General features: G+C 43.3%; 1 protein-coding gene across 6 annotated transcripts in view; it reads right to left on the reverse strand.

Annotated features, from left to right (window-relative positions):
- Positions 1-15,846, reverse strand: part of prx (periaxin) — a 60,797-nt gene that overhangs the window by 42,310 nt on the left and 2,641 nt on the right. For 4 of the 6 annotated variants that reach the window (XM_061877602.1, XM_061877604.1, XM_061877605.1 and 1 more), the window contains exons 1-5: positions 9,333-9,459; positions 3,840-3,892; positions 3,642-3,734; positions 3,135-3,260; positions 2,902-3,061 (exon numbers count right to left, since the gene is read on the reverse strand). In XM_061877602.1, coding sequence (XP_061733586.1) covers positions 2,902-3,061; positions 3,135-3,260; positions 3,642-3,734; positions 3,840-3,892; positions 9,333-9,444 — 544 coding nt within the window. In that variant the 5' untranslated portion in view covers positions 9,445-9,459. Of the gene's footprint in view, positions 1-2,901; positions 3,062-3,134; positions 3,261-3,641; positions 3,735-3,839; positions 3,893-9,332; positions 9,460-13,467; positions 13,623-15,846 lie in introns of those variants that run through there. The other 2 variants (XM_061877607.1, XM_061877603.1) reach the window with 2 other exon arrangements.

Below are 15,846 nucleotides of genomic sequence, written 5' to 3' on the forward strand. Positions count from 1 at the left end.
TCAAAACAAACCGCATGGTCCCCAAGTATTCACAGCCCTAGTTAGTGATGTCAAAGATGAAGTGCAACAACAGAGTTTCTTTCCATTCAGCAGTTCGCCAACATTAGCAGTTAGCATGAAGTGGCGCACTTATCGAGTTCTGCAACGTTGGTCCTCTAGTTGTCTTTTGATATCGCTCCTGTCAAAGGCTCAACAATGTGGAGATGTGTTGTTTTACAATGAACTGCATAAACAGCTACATGCTTTCCGCTTAACATGAAACCAAACATGACAGCAGAAGTTATCGATCACTCGGAAGCAGAGGTCCTGCTTAGTGAGCATGTTTTATTGATCACCACGACACATTAATAGAAAATAAATAAATATTGTATCTGTTATACATAAAACATAAAAAAGACTACCTTAAGAGTTAATTTCCTTTTCAAATACATGTTACATGGTAAAATTGTTTTGTTTTAGGGTCTAAGCACCAATGAAATTCAAATTAATGAATTTCAATGGGCGACGTTGACCTAAGATAAAATTGTTTGAGTTAAGAGCTACGTCACAAAACTAATTAAGCATGTAAGTGGAGGTGCTACTGAACTGCTAATAAATATGTACAATTTTCTGAGGGTGTTCTCACTGAAAAAAGTCTGAGCAACCTTGGATGAATATAAATAACGACTCATTAAGGTACCAGTCCAGTGTAAAAATAAGTTCCCTCTATATAGAAGCTATTATCATATATATCTCCTTTATGACACCGAAAGACTTACAGAGTTTGCGAATAAACAAATATGATCAAAATAGCATCAATCTCACAGAGATTCCCAAGTCATTTTGAGAGATAATGAGGAAGCCAGCAACGTGGTAGCATGACGTAGAGGTAAGGACCGCAGATCCCTTCCCCATCAACAACAATGCAGACATTGTGAGAGCCAACAATAATTGCTTTGTGAAAAATTATGATAACGAAACTAATATTATACTTATATCTTAAATATAAGGAGGATGAGCAACAAGTTTTAGAAGCTCTGCTCGGCAGAGCTAGCTTTAGCGAAACACTTAGCCTCATGTAGCAGTATTGCTAAGTGCTAAACAAGATATACAAACTACAAACATAATAAAACGATAGCTTACTGTACAATGTCTGCTCTCACTTTGAAGACAACTGATAGGATGTCCATAGGATGATCCACATGAAGAGTTAACAAGGAAAAGTCTCCCTGCAGACACCGTCTTCGGTTGTGTGTGTCTGTCTCCATCACCGGGTATAAACTTAACGTCAAGATGAACAACTTCTCGATTTATGGCTAAATCCTCCTAATGTCCAGATGAGAGGAATGATTTGTAATCTAGAATGACTGACGAGCCGAGACATGATGATGCGGGAGCAGCAGGACACTTACCTTTGTCTTATCAAAGCGCCGCAAAAAATACTGTGTCTGCGTTAGCACTTATAATAACAACATCGCTAATATTTGGCTGATATTCAGGTCCCAATATCTATAGAGAATAATGTTGGCGGGTTTTGGATGGTTACTTAAAGGCCTACTGAAACCCACTACTACCCACCACGCAGTCTGATCATTTATATATCAATGATGAAATATTAACATTGCAACACATGCCAATACGGCTTTTTTAGTTTACTAAATTACAATTTTAAATTTCACGGGAGTTGTGTCTTGGAAACGTCGTGTAATGATGACGTGGACGCAGGACGTCACGCGTTTTTAGGAAGTATGAGCGCTGCACACACACAGAGGTAAAAGTCATCTGCTTTAACAGCATAATTACACAGTATTTTGGAGATCTGTGTTGCTGAATCTTTTGCAATTTGTTCAATAAATATTGGAGAAGTCACAGTAGAAAGATGGAGTTGGGAAGCTTTAGCCTTTAGCCACACAAACACACGGTGATTCCTTGTTTAAAATTCACGGAGCTGAAACTTTACTATGGATCAGAGCCCGGTCAAGCAGACATGGATCCCAACCGAATGTCAACCAGCAGGTTTCGGTGAGAAAATTGTGGTTAAAAAGTCGCCACTTACTGGATATCAGCTGAGCTTGTGTCGTCCGTACAGCTGCCGTCGACACCCGTGAGACATGGCGTCAAGACAAACCCCTCCGACTATCAGGTAATATTAAACTCATTAAAACACTAGCAACACAATAGAAAGATAAGGGATTTCCCAGAATTATCCTAGTAAATGTGTTTAAAAACATCGGAATACGTCCCAATGCAATAGCGTTTTTTTTTTTAACTGTTTTTTTTTTTTTTTTTTTTTGTAGTCCGTCGCTATCAATATCCTCAAACACGAATCTTTCATCCTCGCTCAAATTATGGGGAAATTGTCGTTTTCTCGGTCCGAATAACTGTTTTTGTTGGAGGCTCCCATTAAAATCAATGTGAATATGTGAGGAGCCCCCACACTTGCGACGTCATCGTCTGCGACTTCCGGTAAAGGTGAGGCTTTTTCAGGAAGTACCAAAAGTGGCGAACTTTATCGTCGATTTTCTCTACTAAATCCTTTCAGCAAAAATATGGCAATATCGCGAAATGATCAAGTATGACACATAGAATGGACCTGCTATTCCTGTTCAAATAACAAAATTCCATTTCAGTAGGCCTTTAAGAGGGTTTTGTGGGTGGAATAGAGAGCCTCCAATGATGGACTAGTTATGTTTTATTTACTATTTATTTATGACTTGGAATGTATCATGAAAGAAAAACATGTGTTCATGTCTTATATAGGGATTGCGAATGATAGACAGCACATCTCTCTCCAATTTTTAATATTTCCAGTATGACTGATGTATGTAAATACAATTAGATATGATTTAATGGATACAACCAAGCATATGAAGCCAACTTGTTTTACAACTCTACTGGTACTTTAAAGTGTGAAGCGAGTACCTTGCTGCAAACTGAGATGTTTGGCGGCCGGCGAGTCTTTGAGGACATCTTTGATGAAGATTCCCTGCTGTCCTCCGCCCGTCACGCTGTAGCCGCTGGCTCCGGCCTCAGCCTCTGTCTCCACCACGATCTCCTGCGGCTTGGAGGCTTCCGCCTCGACCTGGTCCACAAAGGCAGAGAGTACATTTTGAGTGATGACTCCAGTTTAAGGTGGAGAGGTTGCTGGCGCTTACGGTGGACTCGCTGCCAGGTTGCGGATCCATCACCGGCTGCGCCAGTTGACAGGCGGACTCTCTCAGGTGACTTCTCTTCTGACTCAGCACCTGCTTCAACTCTGCATGGAGCTTCTCCTTCTGCTCCTGCAGAGCACACATGCACTCGATGAGATCACACTGGGATGTTTTTTTCCTTTTGTTGACGGGCGTGCACCTGCTTCCCAATGAAAAGACCAGCGCTGAAAATCTGCTGACTGGATGGGAATGAAAGGTGTTTACGCGGCCGGACCAGACCATTGTGCTCTACAACAGTGAGGGGTGAGGGTTTGCTGCTAGGGGGTCATCGCCGACCAGTGGCGGCCATGTTGCCACAAATACAACATATGGACAAAAGTAAGGGGGCAAAGCTCTTCATCTGTCCATGGATTGATAAGAGATTTTAGTCCTGGGTTGGCCTTGAATCTTATCTACTCATCTTCGCAATTGGACATTGAGTGCTTTGATGCATGTATATTTGCGTCTCACCACTCTCTCTGGACTCTCGTGGTCCTCCGCAGAGCCGCTGTGGTGAGCGTTGCGATGCGGGCCAGTGGGGGGAGACCGCCTCTTATCTTTTACCTGTGGACATTAGGACAACGTGTTCCGTCTTACTGACACTTGATGAACAACATGTAGGTAGATTACTCATGTGTGGCCAAATGTTTGAGGTCAGCGTTCACTTACAGCTTGATCTCTGCTCGTGCTGTAAACATGGCCGTCTTCTTCTCTGTCAGAGTCTGAAAAGGGAACAACGTCACGTTTATTCGTGCTTTCTGTGACTGTTGAGCTCGCTGGCAATAATAGCTTCATTTTTTTCATTTTATTTTATTAGTTTATTTGAACAGGGACAACGCACATTGATCAGCATTGCTATAAGTGCTCAGGTTTTAGGTACAAAGCTACTTTCCAACCATAGTCTCTGGGCAAGATGCATAGACCACCAGCAGAAACAGTATCCAATAAAACAATAATTAAGACCTTACTTAAAATAGAAAAACATTGTATTAATATATTTATAATAATAACAATTTTCTTAAATGTTCTATATCTAAGGTGTCCGAAGAGCGGCCTAGGAATATCTTCGGCCTACATGTAATTTTTTTTATTGGCTCTTCTGCTTTACACTAAATCAGAGATTCTCAAACTGTGGTACGCAGTCTTCATCTACTGGTACGCCAAAGAATCACTTGATTAAAGTACAGTGTTTTATTTTCCTATATTCACACACAGTGTTACTGTTAAAACTGTGTGTGATGTTAAAGTGGCCCGAAATATTAAATATACTGTACATTCCGGACTATAAGCCGCCACTTTTTTCCTATGCTTTTAACACTGCATCTAGTGTGGCTAATTTATGGGTTTTTCCTTTGCTGACGGCCACAATGCAAATAGTTAAAAAAAACAAGCAAATACACTGAAAAAGTGTGATATTGTTTGTGCTATGGCGCCATCTTTTCGACAAGTTTGCTCACTGCAGGTGCTGCAGTGTTTCAAAGCTTTGGGCCATAAGTACAAGTGCCGATCCGTTTCCTAGGTCGTCCATAGCGTTTCTACTTGAAAGGATTTTTCAGCTTTCTAAGCAACATTCATATGTTTTACAATATATCTAAAACGATTCCTATTTACTAAACCGACCCACTTGTAGGAGTGTTTTCATGCATATTTTTACGTAGCATCAGCTAATATGCTAACATGTTTACAACTCTCTGTGTTAGCATTAATAACGTACAATGGGATTCTCTTTGTATTGTTCCAGTATCAAGGATTCCTTAGTAAATTCTCCAAAACGTCACCACGGACTTATTGAAGAGCTAGCCTGCGCAGCTAGTGGGTCCAAGACAATGACTTCTGTTTTGTTTGATCATCTGTTTTAATGCTGTGTTACACCGTTTGGAAACAATTAAGGTGCGTAAACAAACATTTACAACATTTCTGTGTAAATAACTCATTTCACAACGTATATATCTGCGGCTTATAGTCTAGGGTGGCTTATAAATGGGAAAAACATTTTTTTCCTAAAATTTAGTGGATGCCTATATATATATATAGTGGATGCACTCTAGAGTCCAGAAAATATGGTACTTGTTAAATAAAATCTCTGCCTTGTTTTTCATAAATACATAAGTCTACTACGCTACTGTATTGTAATGTTGGTCATCATTGTGCAACTGGGAGAGCTAAGGTTTTTCTGAGGTTGTGAAAAAGTGTGAGAACCACTGCACTACACTTTTGCAGCCTTTCAACATAACCAAATATCCGACAACACATTGTTTCATTAAAGGACAATACTGCTAATGATAACGACCACCAATCCAAAGGTCTATTGACAAGAGCATGTGTGATTGGTTGGAGATCAATAAAACAGGTTATATTGTTTTAATCTGACAAGTCATTGAACACAAAATCCTAACTATCGATCAGCCAACCCTGTTGCTATGAGACAAGAGGCAGATTTTAGACATCATCATCATCAGCAGCAGCAGCAGCAGCAGCAGCAATCGTAAACAGGCAACAAAAAGTAGGAAGCAAGGCTGGTTAAGGTTGTTACTGCACTATATTGTGTGTGTGTACAAACTGGCATGCCACCGCCCACTTTGGGAATGACTTGGCTTGCGTTCACTGTGGCCCCCCTGCTATGTCATTCCTGAGAGTTCCACCTTCATATGATCACTTTTTTAACTCGCATCTGCTATGTATGTGCACGCACGTGTGTGTGTGTGTGTGTGTGTGTGTGTGTCATTTCAGCGTGGATGCCGAGCCCGTTTGGGCGTGTTGGGAGTGTTGGGTGTCCGGCGGGTCACAAGATGACATAACACACATTCTCTGGTACCCATTTAAAGAAAATATAAGACTTGCTGTGTCCATTTTCGTGTCTGCAACTCAGTGAGCTTTAGTGGAGCGTCCATTGATCACATCTCACGTCCAAATATTAAGTCCATTTTCACCTTTACACAGTGGAGATGATGCAAGAGCGCAATCAGCGTCTGATGTGAAAGCTCTCCACCGTAAAGATGAAGACCACTTGGAGGTTTCAGCTTGGACTGCAGACAGACGGCAGCAGGTGGACGAGGCGGCACAGCTCCCTCCGTTTACCACATGCCTGACCACGCTTACCTCTTATTATAGACCAGGATTGCAGGCCCTGCCCGACTGGTGGAGAAGATCCCCACATGATAGACGGAGGCGGGAACATGCTGAGGTACGAGGAGCTGTCTCATATAGTGGATGTCAGCAGCATGAGAAGAAGTACAACAACTTGAGCATGAAGGATACACATGATGAGAAGTCACTCCACGGCAGTTCTGTTGGACTAGAACAGAACTGTTCTGTTCCACTAGATCATGACTGTTCTGTTCCATTAGAACATGAGTATTCTGTTCCACTTGATCTGACTCAAATACGATGGTACTGTTCCACTCGATCTGATTAGAACATGAGTATTCTGTTCCACTTGATCTGACTCAAACACGATGGCACTGTTCCACTCGATCTGATTAGAACATGACGGTACTGTTCCACTAGATCTGATTAGAAAATGACGGTACTGTTCTACTCGATCTGACGAGAACACGATGGTACTGTTGCACTAGATCTGACTAGAACACGACAGTACTGTTCCACTAGATCTGACTAGAACACGACAGTACTGTTCCACTAGATCCGACTAGAACACGACGGTACTGTTCCACTAGACCCGACTAGAATACGACGGTACTGTTCCACTAGATCTGACTGGAACACGGCAGTACTGTTCCACTTGATCTGACTAGAACACGACGGTACTGTTCCACTAGATCTGACCAGAACACGACGGTACTGTTCCACTAGATCTGACTAGAACACGACGGCACTGTTCCACTTGATCTGACTAGACAACGACAGTACTGTTCCACTTGATCTGACCAGAACACGATGGTACTGTTCCACTCGATCTGATTAGAACACGACGGTACTGTTCCACTCGATCTGATTAGAAAACTACGGTACTGTTCTACTCGATCCGACGAGAACACGATGGTACTGTTCCACTAGATCTGACTAGAACACGACAGTACTGTTCCACTAGATCTGACTAAAACACGACGGTACTGTTGCACTAGATCTGACTAGAAAATGACAGTACTGTTCCACTAAATCTGACTAGAACACGACAGTACTGTTCCACTAGTTCCGACTAGAAATCGACAGTACTGTTCCACTCGATCTGATTGGAACACTGCGGTACTGTTCCACTAGATCCGACTAGAATACGATGGTACTGTTCCACTAGATCTGACTAGAACACGACAGTACTGTTCCACTTGATCTGTCTAGAACACGACGGTACTGTTCCACTAGATCGGACTAGAACACGACAGGACTGTTCCACTTGATCTGACTAGAACACGACAGTACTGTTCCACTAGATCTGACTAGAACACGACGGTACTGTTCCACTAGATCTGACTAAAACACGACGGTACTGTTGCACTAGGTCTGACTAGAACACGACAGTACTGTTCCACTAAATCTGACTAGAACACGACAGTACTGTTCCACTAGATCTGACTAGAACACGACGGTACTGTTCCACTCGATCTGATTAGAACATGACGGTACTGTTCCACTAGATCTGACTAGAACACGACGGTACTGTTCCACTAGATCTGATTAGAACACGACGGTACTGTTCCACTTGATCTGATTAGAACACTACGGTATTGTTCAACTCGATCTGACTAGTACACGACAGTACTGTTCCACTAGATCTGACTAGAACACGATAGTACTGTTCCACTTGATCTGACTAGAACACGACAGTACTGTTCCACTAGATCTGACTAGAACACGACGGTACTGTTCCACGAGATCTGACTAGAACACGACGGTACTGTTCCACGAGATCTGACTAGAACACGACGGTACTGTTCCACTAGATTCGACTAGAACACGACGGTACTGTTCCACTAGATCCGACTAGAACACGACGGTACTGTTCCACTCAATCTGATTAGAACACTATGGTACTGTTCTACTCGATCTGACTAGAACACGACGATACTGTTCCACGAGATCTGACTAGAACACGACGGTACTGTTCCACGAGATCTGACTAGAACACGACGGTACTGTTCCACTAGATTCGACTAGAACACGACGGTACTGTTCCACTAGATCCGACTAGAACACGACGGTACTGTTCCACTCAATCTGATTAGAACACTGTGGTACTGTTCTACTCGATCTGACTAGAACACGAGTGTACTGTTCCACTAGGTCTAACTAGGACACGACAGTAGTGTTCCACTAGATCTGACTACAACACGACAGAACTGTTCCATTAGATCTGACTAGAACATGACAGTACTGGGTGTAAACCTACTCAATAGCCCTCATGAAGTTGATGATGTTATTGTTGGCAGTCGAACAAAACAAGCAACATCCTCTCATCCTGAAGAACACACACACACGCACACACACACACACTCACACACGCACACAGACACAAACACAGACACACACACGCAAGCAGACAGTTTTTTCATGTTCACAATTAGAAGATCTAATCTGAACAATCATATGATCAGAGGAGTCAATGTTTGTTTATGAAGAGGACGGCATGAAAACGACAACATTAGACACAAGACAACATGAGACAAGAGAAAAACAACATTAGAGTTAATACCATAAGACAGAAGAATGCATCTGTAATATGAGAAACAAGGCAAGAGAAACGATATTAGATAGCACTAAAAACATGAGACAACATTAGACCAAATGAATGATGATCTTACACAGCATTAGACACACCACACAAAATGGACAAACAACACAGAATGTGAGGCACATGAGACAACATGGCAAAAAAATACTGCACAGCATGATATAAAACTAGATCATTGTTAGACAACAGGCAACATGAAACACAACTAGACAACATTAGACACAACACAACCTAGACCACAGTTGAGCAGGGTGAAGATTTGTGTAGGAAAAAAATGTACCTCAATCATCATCAACAAACTCTACTGACAACATACGCGCGCGCGCGCACACACACACACACACACACACACACACACACATACACACACACACACAAACACAAACACAAACACAAACACACACACGAGCACACACTTCCTGTTTCAGTGTTGCGATAAGAAGACAACAAGTCCAGACAAAAGCATCCTCCACCTAATAAGTCAAGTGTCCAAGCCCACGTGTCTTCTGACCGTTCAGGTGACCTCGCCTGTGGACAGGAAGTGCGCCCATGTAAACAGGAAACAGAAATATGCACATATCTCATTTATAACTCACTGTAAAAAGTCGGATGCTGTATAACGGTGTGTTTGCATGAGTCTTCCTCCCTCACTGGTGTGTGGATGCTGAGGGAACTTCTCCCTCCAGCACATGTCAAAAAGTATTTCCTCACCTCCCAGACCCCCCGATCCACCCGTGACCGTACTTCCTGCTGCAAAATCAACCCCACCAACAAATACCACCAGCGCCGCCCAAAGCCTGACGCCAGGAAGTGGCCATCATTATCCATCATGTCACTTCTGTTCATCTCTGTGAAGTCCTCAGCTGCCTTCATAACATGAGACACTTGGAACATTACTTGAGGTTTTGGACTGAGTTTGAGTATCGTCCACTTTTTGGCTTCTGTCACCCCAGCTGGACTCCCGGAGGCTTCGGATGTCTTGCGTGTTTGAAGCAGTAAGAGGATCTATTCGATCCAGTTAGTGGGCAGAAGACAGTAATTGATGTCCAAATGTGTTATGAGGTCACATAGAGAATTGACAATGTAGTCAAAAGACACTGGATCGAACCACAGCAGGAACCTCAAACACGTCCGGACATAGGACATATTTTACAACATTGTCCCCTTCCTGAGTATTTTGTCCAAGTGGTGTTGTCGTACCAATGCAGATTTGATAGCAACAATAAAGATGTGCATAGACATGTATTGCCAAAGGACAGTCACAGTATGCGGGAAGACAGGTCTTAAACAAAAACCAAAGTCACAGCACAGTGGAAGAATGTATGCTGACACTGGTAGCAAAATCTCGTCTGGTGACCCTACATAGAACCAGAACCTCTCAACCAGTGCTACCTTCAACACAACAGGACCTACACTTGAGCCAAGTCCTGACAGATCTGCTCCAGTGTATTGTCAATGTGTATTAATATACATTGTACAGTATAGTAAACAGGGATAGGAATCGAGAACCGGATCTTGTTTAGAACCGGTTCCTAGTGTATCAATTCCTTGGAATCGCTTGCCAATTTTTCCAACAATTCCCTTAATGCAGGGATGTCAAACTAGTTTTAATTGAGGGTCACATTGCAATTACGGGTTGGGGAGGAGACCCTGCCCCAAGTGGAGGAGTTCAAGTACCTAGGAGTCTTGTTCACGAGTGAGGGAAGAGTGGATCGTGAGATCGACAGGCGGATCGGTGCGGCGTCTTCAGTAATGCGGACGTTGTACCGATCCGTTGTGGTGAAGAAGGAGCTGAGCCGGAAGGCAAAGCTCTCAATTTACCGGTCGATCTACGTTCCCATCCTCACCTATGGTCATGAGCTTTGGGTCATGACCGAAAGGATAAGATCACGGGTACAAGCGGCCGAAATGAGTTTCCTCCGCCGTGTGGTGGGGCTCTCCCTTAGAGATAGGGTGAGAAGCTCTGCCATCCGGGAGGGACTCAAAGTAAAGCCGCTGCTCCTCCACATCGAGAGGAGCCAGATGAGGTGGTTCGGGCATCTGGTCAGGATGCCACCCGAACGCCTCCCTAGGGAGGTGTTTAGGGCACGTCCAACCGGTAGGAGGCCACGGGGAAGACCCAGGACACGTTGGGAAGACTATGTCTCCCAGCTGGCCTGGGAACGCCTTGGGATCCCCCGGGAAGAGCTAGACGAAGTGGCTGGGGAGAGGGAAGTCTGGGTTTCCCTGCTTAGGCTGTTGCCCCCGCGACCCGACCTCGGATAAGCGGAAGATGATGGATGGATGGATGGATGGATGGATGGATGGATGGATGGATTGCAATTACGGCTGGCCCCAGAGGGCCATTATAATCGACGTGGCAGACTACATTAAATGATGTGGCAGACCACATTGAATGACTTGACGGGCCACTTTAATGATATGACGGACCACTTTAAGTGATCAATCAATAAAAATAAAAAAATCAATCAAGCTTTATTTATATAACCCTTAATCAAAAGTGTCTCGAAGGGCTTCACAAATCACAACAATATGCTCGGATCTGAACCTAGAAATGTTGTGGCAGACCACACTGATTGACATGGCGGGCAACATTAATGAGGTGGCGGGCTACAATAAATGACATGGCGGGCCACTTTAAATGTTGTGACGGACCGCAATTAATGACGTGACCGAGCAGATTAAACGTTGTGACAGACTACGTCAATGTCGTGACAGACTACGTCAATGTCGTGATAGACTACATCAATGACGTGACGCACCACTGTAAATGAGGTGATGGACTACATTAAATGACATGGCGGGCCAAATTAAATGATGTGACAAACCTCGTTAAATGACGCGGCAGAACACACTGATTGACATGGAGGCCAGATTAAATGATGTGATTTCCAATGTGAATGCAATCTGACCCGCATGCGGACATGACTAGTACTATCATGACATAGTACTATCTAAATAAAGTACTATCTAATGACATCATGACGTCATACGTACTGCAGTGTTTACGGACATAAAATGACTTAAATTAAACTTGTCTCAGTAATGTCACATTTGTGGCAATTTCAAGGATTTTCTGCAAAGTCAACATTTTGTAAACCGGATTATTGTGCGCAGAAAATTAAGAAAGAAGAGGACGAGAATTTTGGCTATCGCAGTTTTAAAGGATAAATTGCTACGACATTTGATTTTCACCTGCCAACATTTAAATTTCACCCGTTTTCTGCTACGTTGTCAACTATTTATTTTGTAACAGTGTATTTTGGCAAATACTTACGACACTTATCGTTTTTGGTGACGTTCCGGTCGGCCGAATGAGACCTAAGCGCGGAAGCGTTCACATTGAGGACGCAACGCATCTCGGCTTGAAATATATTGAGTTGCACGTTATGAGGCTATGTCATATATAGTTTCACTTTGGAAATCTAAACAAATCTTTGCACGGTATTTTAATGTTTTAAGTTTCACCAGTGTATTTTCTGGGGAGATTACAAAGATTCTTAAAAGTTGTTAAAAATTTACTAAAATTACATGCTTATGTAATTTCCACACAGGTTTTATTTTGTTAAATTCTACAAAATATTTATTTCTTACATATATATTTTTTAAGCTGCATATGTCCCTCTTACTTTAGGTTTGTAAGGTCATGTTATCTCTAAACCAAACAAAACTGATTCTAATCTACCTGTTTGTTCTTTTGTTGAAAGAAGAAACAGAACAGGAAAAATCTTATCAATTTCCATCCCTATATGCAAGACGGCTATGCGACTGGTCTGGCCCGAGAAGAACACTGGACCAGTCCATGAGTTCAGTTAAACACTTAGAAGAGACTAATATTTGTGCAGCAGGTTCCAAAACAGTTTTTTTGCGCTCCTGTTGGCTGCGGGCTATTTTTTTTTCAGAATGTTGTAACAAGGACATAATAAATAGACAAAAATCAAATGTCCAATGCAGTGGATGGTGGTTCTTAGCAATATTAAAATGAGGAATAATAGTCAAGAGAGAAGTTAGGCCTCCCGATCCTTTTAGTTAAATAACCCTGCTATACAGTGTTAGCAAGCCACACAACAGAACAGTAGGCGTCAATCTGTTCAACACATAGAGTGACATTCTGGAGTCCAGAGTCTCTTAGAATTCTTGGAGAACCTTAGAGAGTAGCATCCCACAGAAAAGTAGTCACATTGAGACTGGTCGAAGGAAAAAGACGACACATTTGTGTTGTCCTCTGTGTTGTCACACAGACTGTCATGGTTGTGCCCAACATACCAGGCTTCATAGGTATGTGGGGGTCGGCTCGGTGCCGCAGGGGGGCACGGAGATCCAATGACTATGGCAGTGCAGCTGTCACTGCTGTGTAACGTCAACACACACACTAACGAAGTGACAGCCGTGTGTCACTAATTTATAAAGGGATTCTGGAATGCCACAAAATTTGCTTTTTGGGTAATGCTTGGGCCAGGTCTTGTTACCAAATACTCTGATGGTTCTGGTGACACAAACTAGTCTGTGTGGATGCTAACAGCGTGCCATTGTTCAGCCATGTCCACTCCTTCATGCAGTCTAAGCAACTTTCCACAAACTTTACTGTAAGCTGCTGATCCATCCTACCTTCTGGCCAGCTGCAGAGCTTCAATCTCAGCCTTTATCCTAAACTGCGGTCACTCCTTCTTCCTGCTGGTATTCCTAAAATCTCCCCCCCCTCTCCGTCTATAACTTTCGTCCCAGCCCGTTACTCCCTTACTGAAGCCTCAGGCCCGGTCTGGGACCACGGCATCTCCAGGAGGGACGGGTCAAACATCCTGATTGGCCGTCGGGCAGGGAGATGCCCCCACATTAGGGCAGCGAAAGGCGGGGCTTTGTGACTGATAACGGAAGGGGGAGAAAGAGATAACAAGGTTTGGAATATAGTGGACAGTCTGTGAGGGCGCTGAGAGGACTGACTGTCGTCAAATCAACAGAGATGGACAACAAAACAAGTGAATTAGACTCATACACATTACGAGTTTGTCGTAAAAATGGTAATTTTAGGAATGTGAAGAGAAAATTAAGTGTATGAAGTGACGCTATCAGCAGGCGATGTTGTTTATAGATTATTTTTAAACCAAACAGCTAAAAATAGAACGAGCAGGATTTGAAGAAAGGGTGAAACTTCCTCTCACTATGCTGCACCAGCTGCTGTGTGTGTGTCTACCATTAGTGTGTGTGTGTGTGCATGTATGAGTTTGCCTTCATCCTTCATGGTAAACAACAAGCGCCTTCTCAACTGTACACTCCAAACCACAAACAGAACCAGCACACAAACATTCAGAATTCCTGCTTCGGGATAGGGTTGACTAACCCTAAAGACAACATTCCTAGAATTCCTTTTGGCTTAAATTGACGCAGAAAGTTCAGTTTTGGACAATAAACATTCGTGTATGTGCCTCACAATATGAGGGTCCTGAGTAGTCCTGAGTTCAATCCCGGGCTCGGGATCTTTCTGTGTGGAGTTTGCATGTTCTCCCCGTGACTGCGTGGGTTCCCTCCGGGTACTCCGGTTTCCTACCATCTCCAAAAACATGTTCCTGGGGATAGGTTGATTGGCAATACTAAACTGGCCATAGTGTGTGAATGTGAGCGTGAATGTTGTCTGTCTATCTGTGTTGGCCCTGCGATGAGGTGGCAACTTGTCCAGGGGTGTACCCCGCCTTCCGCCCGAATGCAGCTGAGATAGGCTCCAGCACCCCCCGCGACCCCGAAAGGGACAAGCGGTAGAAAATGGATGGATGGACAATCACATTCAGCATCGGCCCGGCTGGTGTTGGAATGTTGTCTGGGTGATATTGAGATGCTAAAAATCAGTGGTTCTTGAACTTTTTTCCACCAAGTAACCACCTCAGAAAAAACTTGGCTCTACAAGCTGTCCCCAGCATAATGACCAACATTAAAATACAGTAGCGTAGGAGTCCCAAGTATTATTTAAAAGCAAGGCAGAGTTTTTATTTAACAAGTATACTTAATATTTTTGGCCACTGTACGACTGCACATTGTTTGAACAGTAACACTGAGTTTGAATACAGTAAGAGAAAACACTGTACTTGAATCAAGTCATTCTTTGGTGTACCACAAGATGGAGCCCGCATACCACAGTTTGAGTATCACTGCTACAAAGGATGACATTAAGATCTTTGCAGATGTCATCACTTTGTTTTTAGATGTTTTGGCATCATTATAAATTTAGCTATGGGGCAGTCTTTGAACTGTGCTGCAAAGTGTTGAATTGTTTTGGGAATGTTGATGGATGTTGGGTAGGGATGTTCCCATTAGTGTTTTATGCTGCAGATTCTGATACTGATCATCCATAAGTGACATTGGCCTATACCATGGGTGTCAAACTCTGGCCCGCGGGCCAAATTTGGCCCGCCGTGTAATTTCATTTGGCCCTTGAGGCAATATGAAATTGACATTACAGCTGGCCCGCCATTATTGAACAGCAGCGGTGCCGCTGTAACACCGCAATTTCTCACACTTGCCAATCCTCCCGAAGTTCAGTGCCCCTCCCAAAAAGCTCCCGGAGCAAGCATTCTCCCGATTTCCACCCGGACAACAATATTGAGGGCGTGCCTTAAAGGCATTGCCTTTAGCATTCTCTACAACCTGTCGTCACGTCCACATTTCCTCCATACAAACAGCGTGCAGGCCCACTCGCATGATATATGCGGCTATTACACACACATAAGTGAATGCAAGGCATACTTGGTCAACAGCCATACAGGTCACACTGAGGGTGGCCGTATAAACACCTTTAACACTGTTACAGATATGCGCCACACTGTGAACTCACACCAAATAAGAATGACAAACACATTTCGGGAGAACATCTGCACTGTAACATAACATAAACACAACAGAACAAATACCCAGAACCCCTTGCAGCACTAACTCTTTCGCGAGGCTACAATATATTTTGATATTTACCTCAGAAGGCTGCAAATAGAAAAGAGGCAT

Source organism: Nerophis ophidion, linkage group LG18 (genome assembly GCF_033978795.1).
Source record: "Nerophis ophidion isolate RoL-2023_Sa linkage group LG18, RoL_Noph_v1.0, whole genome shotgun sequence".
Classification (NCBI taxonomy): Eukaryota; Metazoa; Chordata; class Actinopteri; order Syngnathiformes; family Syngnathidae; genus Nerophis; species Nerophis ophidion.